The sequence below is a fragment of the Pocillopora verrucosa genome, chromosome 9 (genome assembly GCF_036669915.1).
Source record: "Pocillopora verrucosa isolate sample1 chromosome 9, ASM3666991v2, whole genome shotgun sequence".
Classification (NCBI taxonomy): Eukaryota; Metazoa; Cnidaria; class Anthozoa; order Scleractinia; family Pocilloporidae; genus Pocillopora; species Pocillopora verrucosa.
The window spans coordinates 4413209-4422538 of NC_089320.1; the positions used below are offsets into that span (position 1 = coordinate 4413209).

Here is a 9330-nt window from a genome sequence, read left to right on the forward strand (position 1 = left end):
GGATTCTTATATTTTTAAAAACATAAATTGCTCAGAACTTGAGAGTAACTTGAAAAATGTCTTAAGTTACAAAAAGTACTAGAAAGATATAGAATATATCTAGAGCAAGACAAGAATTTACCGCGAGGTCGATCAGGCAGACGGTTTGTAAGGTGTCAGCTAAGAAGAATAAATATTAATTTTAGTGTTTAAAAAATCTTTCGTAATAGGCTTTGGTCATTTGTCATAATATCATAAATAGTCAAACTAATATAGCTTTAAAAAAAAAAGGGTTTTTCGACAATGAAGATTTCGGTGTTGTTAATTTTACAAAGAAATCATACTTGAAGATTCTCTTCTTTTAAAAACACTCTACGCTGTCTGATGAGGTACTTAGATTTAGCATGTAGACTTGGAAACTTTTCAACTATTTTGAGAGCTTCGCCTTACGAAATAACATTTTTCACTGTCCATTACGAAGCTTATTTTTTTTTGAAGCATAGTATTCTTTACGGGTTTAAAGTGGTTCGGAATCATTACCTTCGCCCGCCGTCTCTGATGGGCGACGCAAAGTTCAAACAAAATATTTGAGTTACCGGCGACTTTCAACTGACACTACGTGAAACGATTTCCAAAACAGTTGTTATGAAACCGAACTACTTGAATACAAATTTGTCGCCACGCCTTGTTGACAACAAAACTGATGCCGATACAAACAGTGAAAAACACTTCGGTTGTTTGATTTTATCACTTAAAAAGCATACCGCCGTTTTTGAAGTTGACAGTTTTACGCGCAGACAATTCAAAGCATTAAAAGTTTGTTGGCAAATAGTGCGCATGGTTGCCAAGTAACAGTCCTGAAGGAATTACAGATAAATGCAATTACCTGCGCACATCGAAGGGCACCATTCTCCTGAAGACGTTTCATACTGAGAAGCAAGAAAACTCAACATCCAGTCAAACACGCAGAAAAAAGAGCAAACTAGAGGAAGAATGAGCGCATGCGCGCCATGTTAAAAGTCCGCGCGAACTTAACAAACAAAAACTCGCTAAAAAAATTCAATTATCAAAATTTCAGTTTATTTTGGTACTTTGCATGGGAACGCATTCGTTTGGCTAACATTTAATTCTCAGAACAGGAAGAATGAGAGCATGAGCTGTTAATCAATTGTGTTGCACGATCCCATTCGGTAGCTAATTATATCACATGATATTCTTAAACAACGCATGTTGCGTTTGGAGTTCAAATGACGGCTGCAATTACAAAAACTACCATCTAATCAAGTTTCATTTCAATAACTTTGCCTTGGAATCGCCTTTCTTGCCACACAGGAATTGCAATTACAACCGAATAAAACACATCGAGACTTATCAAAACTACAAAGACGTTTTTCTCGATCTGGTCAACAAGAAACAAAAGAACAAATGCTGGCAGGTTGATCAAGATTCGGTAACTAATGAAGGCGGGGCTTAAGCTATGATTGACATTGCTGGCTCCCACTACGTGGTACAAGCCGTGCACGGATATAAGGAACAAGTAAGAGGCCAAATAACCTCCCGAATACCCTTGAAATGGCTCCAAATGGAACATCCGCTGTGCAAGATCAGGCCTGACAACTAACACGAGCCAGAAAAACAGCTGGATGATCCCGAGAAGGAAAATGACCGACGTAGAGGTGGCTGTTAGAGGCCTACGTGGCTGTAGAACTGGTGTGGAGATCTCTCTGAAAAAAGAACCAATCGAGGCTCTGTTTGTTTCACGGCACCAAATAACTAGGGTGATGAGAGCGAGAGACGAGTCAAGAACCATGAAAAACAGAGCGAAAGAGAGGGGCAGCATGTTTCTGAGGATCATCATCACAAGTATTGAATCAACAAAAAGCAAGCGACCAACAACTGAGGTCAGACATTCCTGATGCGGGGACATTTTACGATTGGAGCGAGCTGCAATCATCAGAATGAGGCCAATTTCGATCACTCCGAGCCCCGCCAAACGAAGGTACCCCTCAGAACGGTCCTGAAGGTCCAGCTGCAATATGAAGGCCCAAAGCTGAGGGACGAAGAGGAAGCTGGCGCCCCCGATGACATAGGCGAGTAGGCAGGACCACTGAGTGAATCTTTCTGTTTTGGTCATTGGTTCCGTGCGGGGAATGGACAGCATGAATTTGAACCAGTTGGAGATTATGATGGGCACTCTCATGAACATGGCTCTACAAGCAGAAAAAATAAAAATTGAGGAACGTTCTGAGTACCAACAACATTTGCTTTAGATACGCTTGCTTAAAAATTGTCATAGTAAAATTACACGCTAGCTGAAGATGTTATAACCGGAATATTTTATATTTTCCTACTTGCTATTTGCCACAAAATCTAAGACTCCTTTGAGTTAACTAGTGTGTTGGCCATTTCTCGCCCGCGCGTGGCAGTCGAAGTCTCCTACGTTTGAGGGCCTGCTGCCAAAGACTACCTTGTTTAATAGGTATTGGAAGTAAGAACTTTCTTTTGTCTCGGCATAATATTTAACATAGTAGGTATTAGACACAGCTTTAAACCCGTTAAAAAGCTATGATAAAACAAAGTTTGCGTTAAGTTAGCGGAATTCTTTGTAGAATTCGAAGGATTCACGACAGGTTATGTAAATTAAGCTTTCACAGTTTGTTAATTGCATTTATTAGCAGGTTATAATTACTGATTTTTTTTGCTTATCATCAACAGCTTCTATTCCGTGGAAGTAGCTCCCGTAGTTAAGTTTGCAGAATCAATTTAGGACAGATTCAGGACAGAACGTCAACATCTTCCCCTCCCTTGACAATTAACCGAAATTTTATGGCATTAATACCAAACATCAGAGACACAGCTTTAAACCCCTCACAAAGCAGTGATAAAAACAAAGTTTGTGTTAAGTTCGTGGAATTCGCGAAGAAAGAGCGCGAGGTCCCTGTAGAATTCAAAGGATTCGCGACTTGTTAGATAAACTGGGCTTTCACAGTTTGTTAGCTGCATTTTGCTGGCAGTTTATAATAACTAATTGTTTTTGCTTATCATTACCAGCTTCTATCCCGTGGAAGTTGTTCCCGTCGTTAAGTTTGTAGAATCAATTTAGAACAGATTCAGGACAGAATGTCAACATCTTCTGCTCCCTGACAAATTACCGAAATTTTGATAGGAAAGCAAAACAAAATGCTGCCGAGCGCGCTGGGATTACCTCGACCAATTGAGAGTTGAGATTGTGAACGAGGTAACAAAAGTTTGTTTGTGGAGTCAAAATCTCAAGAAAATGAAAACAATCCTTTTGTTTTCATGACATAATTTAATCATTCACTATTTGTGTGATTCATAGGTAGATAGCTTCCATTCTTCAAAAAATCAACCCATTACAGACCTCATCCACAGTTTTAGCTGTGAGACCGTATGTATCGGGACCTATATTAAGCGAACACCAGCTCTTCCATTTTTCTTCTCATTTATTGTGTTCAGCGCACAAGTCTGTTCCACGGACGCAAAAAAAAAATTAATTTAGGCACTCAAACCAGGTAAGGAGGCACTTAAAGAGGTTATTCTCAAATTTCAAATATTTCAGGAAACCTGTGCACTTTTAACTGGCGTTCAGGTCACGTTACAGAATGTTATACAACTTTTAATGATGTTAAACACATATGGCATATTGAGACCCAAAGTAGAAAAAGCGAAACGCAATTTCTCTCAACCTCGTTCCCAGGGTCCTCTCTATTCCTTATTTGAGAAAGTTTTTCGAGGGAGGAAAAGAGAGGACCCTGGGAACCAGGCTGCATTTCTTTACCTTCAACACAACGTTTTAGCAAATGGATTTATTCCTTGTTATCTTAAGTAATAGAGGGTATAAAGAAAAAACATTTAAAAAATTGTTCACTAAGATCTTGTTATGGTTTAATTTGATTAATTTTTATATGAACTGCGGTTTTACAAGGATTTCCAGCCCCGAGAAAAGCCATGACTGCACACTTAAAATAACGTCATTTTGTCGTGTGTTTGATATCGCCAATCAGCTGCTGACACGACACTCGCCTTTCGCGCCACTCTGTCAGGTTGATGAATGAATGGCAAAGCGTTCACCACGCTCAATCCAAGGTCATTTGTCGAATTGTCTTGTCTATGGTGTTTATATGATGAACAAAATAATATATTTTTGCTTGTAGATGTCGAATTTCTCTCTCCGTGATCAACTCAGTATGTCAAATCGATGTCTCACGAGTGAGTACAGTTTTGTGTTTGTTGGAATTTTCCAACAAATCAAATTTCTATCACCTCAGTTTCGTTGTTCTGGAATCGCTTTTCTTGCCACACGGGGATAGTTATCACAACAGAATAAAACACATCGAAACTAGTCAACACAACAAAGATGTTTTGCTCGATCTGGTTAACAAAAAACAAAATCACCAACACCGGCATGTTGATCAAGACGCGGTAACTAGTGAAGACGGGGCTTAAGCAATGATTGACATTGCTGGCTCCCACTACGTGGTATAAGCCGTGCACGGATATAAGGAACAAATAAGAGGCTAGATAACCTCTCGAATATCCCTGAAATGGCTCCAAATGAAACATCCGTTGTGCAAAATCAGGCCTGACAACTAACACGAGCCAGAAAAACAGCTGGATGACCCCGAGAAGGAAAATGACCGACGTAGAGGTGGCTGTTAGAGGCCTACGTGGCTGTAGAACTGGTGTGGAGATCTCTCTGAAAAAAGAACCAATCGAGGCTCTGTTTGTTTCACGGCACCAAATAACTAGGGTGATGAGAGCGAGAGACGAGTCAAGGACCATGAAAAACAGAGCGAAAGAGAGGGGCAGCATGTTTCTGAGGATCATCATCACAAGTATTGAATCAACAAAAAGCAAGCGACCAACAACTGAAGTCAGACATTCCTGATGCGGGGACATCTTACGATTGGAGCGAGCTGCAATCATTAGAATAAGACCAATTTCGATCACTCCGAGCCCTGCCAAACGAAGGTACCCCTCAGAACGGTTCTGAAGGTCCAGCTGCAATATGAAGGCCCAAAGCTGAGGGGCGAAGAGAAAGCTGGCGCCCCCGATGACATAGGCGAGTAGGCAGGACCACTGAGTGAATCTTTCTGTTTTGGTCATCGGCTTCTCGCGAGGAATGGACAGCATGAATTTTAACAAGCCGAACATGATGATGATAATTATAGTTAAAATACCGCTGAAAGAGAAAAAAGATTTGTAATGGAGTCCAGTTCTGACGGAAAGAAAATGCTACGCAATACTTGGAGTTCGAGATGTCCGCGGTAAATGAAATGACGGCAAATTTTTGGAGTAAAGTTTGATTCGCGGTCAGGCGAACTCTGATCTTTGGGCCATTTTATTAAAATCTCATTTCAGATCTGAAAGATTTAAAAGGAAAATTTCATATAATTCTTTTTGTTTACAATTTGATGATTGGATGCCCTTCGAAGAAAAGAGAAAGTTATTCGATAAAGGCTTTGGAACTGAGAGATAAAGAAACCCGAATTAAGATTTAACCTTAAGCTAGCGTTAATTAGCATGGGAACAAAGAGGGAAAAGGAAAGAAAATAGATATGTTTGAAATTTAGACTTTCGTTCACGAAAAATGAAAATTTTGTAAAAGTGAGCGGTCAGCAGGACCGACGTTTCAGTCCTACATTTTAAGCTTTCCAGGCAAATGGGAAAAAAAACAAGCCAGGAAGATAAATGATAAAAAAATTTAAACGCACGTAATATAACGTGCTAAGTCTACTTTACATTTATTTCATGGCCGTCTGGTATCTTCAGGCCATTTTCAACGTCATTTTGTAGACTTCCTTTTGTACCTGGTGTTGTCTCTTTTCAAAATAGCGGAATAATGGTAAGGAAGCTATACACGTAACATTTCGTGCGTTGAATAAATTTATTTGCCCCCTAATAAAAGAATTTATATCTTCTGCCTCTGCTATATTGTTAATATTTAACTAAGATACTAAGTCAACGAAGAAAGGCAGGGAGTACTGAAGGGTTAAAACTTGAGGGGGACTGGGTCGTAACATCTGAAATCGATTGAGCAACAGTAACAAGACTATCTGATGACTTTGATATCAATACTGTTCTTTGCGCAAGAGTCACGATCTCTTTTGTTTTAATTTATGTTTTTATGTCTTCCGGGCACTTCCTTTTTTGTTGTGCCCTAAATTTTGTTGGAGCTTACAAAATTTAAAATCGTTCATGATCAATTATTTAAGATTTAATTTTTAGCCATAAATCGGCCATCTTTTCATGGCCGAAATTTATTCCGACAACGACCTTGTCTGGTTTCCATTTATTAAAGCTCTCTTTTAAACAAAACTTGACTGGTTACCTAGAAATGGACCAACATATCGACACTGGTATAATTTCACACCTCTATGCATTTCTGAGGAAAGGAGACATGAATGTTTGCTTTGTTTTTCACGGCGAGAGTAAACACTTAAAATTCAATTTAAATTTTATCCCACAACCGAGAAATATTCAGAAAATATCGATTTCAGTGAACTGAAGAGTGATTGAACACAAATAGACAGAATGATGGATTTCATGCTGAGGAAATTTTGGCCTGTACTACTCGAATTAAATATACATATTCAGCATATTAGATGTTCCTACGAACGACCTTTAAACCCCGAAATCACACATGACACGCTTGGGCCGCCTATGATATAACCAGGATACTGGTGTACCAGTCTAAAGATTCGTCGAGATCTAGAACTGCTCGTGGCAAGAGGCTCTTGACAGTTAATATTTAGCTAGGTTTTTGACGGTTCAAGGTAAATAGTTATCCTTTCTGACAGTGGACCCCATTGGCAACGACGTAAAACGAAATACGAGAGACATGCAGCCATTAATTAAAACTAACCTTTTTTTTAACTCAAGCTGAGACGAAGTCAAGATATCTTTGCCACAAAACTGCCAACGGAAATGGATTTATTCATTTTCAGCTGACATATGAAGATAATTAGGATGAAAAAGGACTCCGATGGAGATCCTGTTAAATTTGCTGAAACCGGAAGTCAACAGCTTTAGGGCTGCCACGGAACTTCCTTCGCAACAGTGTTTCATTTCAACCGTCGTATATCTTCCTTGTGCCTTCAACAATCGTTACGACGCGTCATGAACTTGTTTAGAAAGTAGGTAAGCTCAAACCGAATACAAACACAAAACTTTTTTAATCATTTGTGTGTGTATAAACAGGAAATCCCGTTTCATAAGCTCCCCCTTTCCCTCCCCTCCCTCTCTTAACCACTTCTCTGATTTGTTAATGCAATAATAACTGAACATCACATTCAGATCAAAGAGAAAAAAATGTAAATTATCTTTTCTAATGTCAAGAAGCGTGGGGTGCCTTGATTAGCCTTGTGAGGTGAAAATGTGGTGACGTTTGGTTGCACTTTGTTAATTTTATTTTTCCGGTAAGATTAAGAATATCTTATTTCTCCTAACTGCAACAAGCCTACCAAAATCTTTCGAAGTTATTATCCACGGTTAATAACGATGTTTTTAATTTAAGTTACCACTTAATTCGTTAAGAAAACAGAGATAACAAAGGTCGCTTCGTATGATTCTATTAGCGAACAAAGAGCTCTGTGATAACTGTTAAGGTTTCAGTGTTTAATGCTATGTTTGTTAAATAGAGGAAACTACAGGTAGCTTCAGATTTCTTAGACACAGTCGACGCTCTTATTAGCGGAAACTTAAAAAAAGCAGACAAGCTCTGCAATTGGAACTGGCGTTTCAGAACAACGTGTAGATAAAGAATCTGTATTCGGGTGTTTGGCCGCAAAGAGGATTTATGTGAATCGAGTCGAGCACATAGGGTTCGCCAAAAGAAAAGTTTGCTTACCAAAATAGTCAGATCAAGTGACTAAGACTTGAAACGATGAACAGTGAAGTACCAGTTCTTTCGGCTTGTGACAAGCGAAGAAGTAGACACCTACAGCTTGGGGTGTGCGTGCAGATATCCTCTTTGTTTGCTGAGATGGAAGGATATCGATACTCATCAAGATTAATTGTGACCAAGTTTCAGTCCACGGGCATCCGTCTCAGATCTGTCAGCTCATGTCAAATCTTATGTTCGCAAAACTCTTGCTGATTTTTTAATTCGCCTTAATTCGCCTTATTTGTCGGTAAAGATTAAGGCGAGACCTAGCAAACAAGATGTAAACAAGCAAAAAAGATTCGCGTTTAAGCTTAGTGATATTGACAACGCTAAGCTTTTATAAATCGAGTAGCATTTAACATGGTATTAATTGTCATGCACGAAACACGGAATTCATTTTCCTCAGCAGGGAATGGGAGATAAACTACTTTAAGGTCACTTAAAAAATAGATAAGATAACAATAATGGAAATGACTATCGTAATGGTGATATCACCAACGATAAACTCTCTCTTACGCAGGATGTACAAAGGTTGATTATTATTTACATTGGAGCAATGCCTACTTCTGTCAAGAAGTGGGACGAGGAATAAGCCGGTATCCAACTGGGACTAACCGTTGACTTTTTTTCACGGGGAACGGAGTGGAGATGGAGTTCCAACTTAAGAGGGGTCATTAATGAGTTAATGAGCCTTAAGGGAGGACCAGGTAAATTTTATTGTGGCAGAAACCAAAATTTCCCGCACCCACCCCGGCGGTAAATAAGGTTTGGTCCCTTAGACAATCGCGCGCCGTGAGAGAGTGGGAAAGGGTGGAGCACTTGAAGTTGGCCATATTTAAGACAATACCCTGTCAGTAACACACAGGTAGAAAAGTACCCCAGCTGATCAAGCCCTGCTTGACCTGTTCAGACTGTGCTCGTAGAACGCCGGAAAATTGCCCGCTAGAATGCCAAAAAGTTGCTAAAACATTGCAAAAAATCCAAAAGTTGCCAGCTTAGTCTCTTGATATTTTCATATACACGTTAATTAAAAGATTTTAATTAGTTTTTGTTCTTCGCACTAATTGCTAGCATCAGGCCAGGACAATAGCTTAAAAGTTATCTTGAAAGAGTTGCTCGAGAGTATAGACGAAATTTAAGGAGCTCTGTAAGTCTAAAGGAACAAAAACACATGGTTCATTGGACGTCTTGCCGATCGTCGTTCGAACGGATTTTCCCATGTAAGATAGAAAAGGATCGCAAAAGGTCTGCGAAACGTTGTCTAGTGCAGGTTATGTGTTCAAAAAAGCTTATAAAAATTCAAGAAATTCGCACAAATTGAAGTTTTTCTATGAAACCGTTGACTTTTCGTGCTTGATATTTCCTTTAAACCCATATTTCGCTCAAATCAATCGAGGTTATTAGAACCAAAAACAGTTGCTGCGAAGGACAATATTTGCTCTAAA

The 9330-nt window shown here is 39.3% G+C and overlaps 1 protein-coding gene across 2 annotated transcripts; it reads right to left on the bottom strand.

Annotated features, from left to right (window-relative positions):
- Positions 1-1052: 1052 nt before the first annotated feature.
- Positions 1053-8023, bottom strand: LOC131795736 (uncharacterized). Of its 2 annotated transcripts, none has more exons than XM_059113343.2 (2): positions 7850-8020; positions 1053-2189 (listed from the first exon to the last, which is right to left on the bottom strand). In XM_059113343.2, exon 2 carries the CDS (start codon positions 2183-2185, stop codon positions 1256-1258), a length of 930 nt encoding a protein of 309 aa, XP_058969326.1. In that variant the 5' UTR covers positions 2186-2189; positions 7850-8020; the 3' UTR covers positions 1053-1255. The 2 variants fall into 2 exon arrangements, with proteins under 2 accessions (XP_058969326.1, XP_058969327.1); XM_059113344.2 differs by lacking the exon at positions 1053-2189 and adding an exon at positions 3635-5182 and having other exon boundaries at positions 7850-8023.
- Positions 8024-9330: the final 1307 nt, after the last annotated feature.

Bases quoted from the DNA above. Each gene is read 5' to 3' on its own strand.
- LOC131795736 (XM_059113343.2), bottom strand. From the start codon at position 2,185: ATGTTCATGAGAGTGCCCATCATAATCTCCAACTGGTTCAAATTCATG.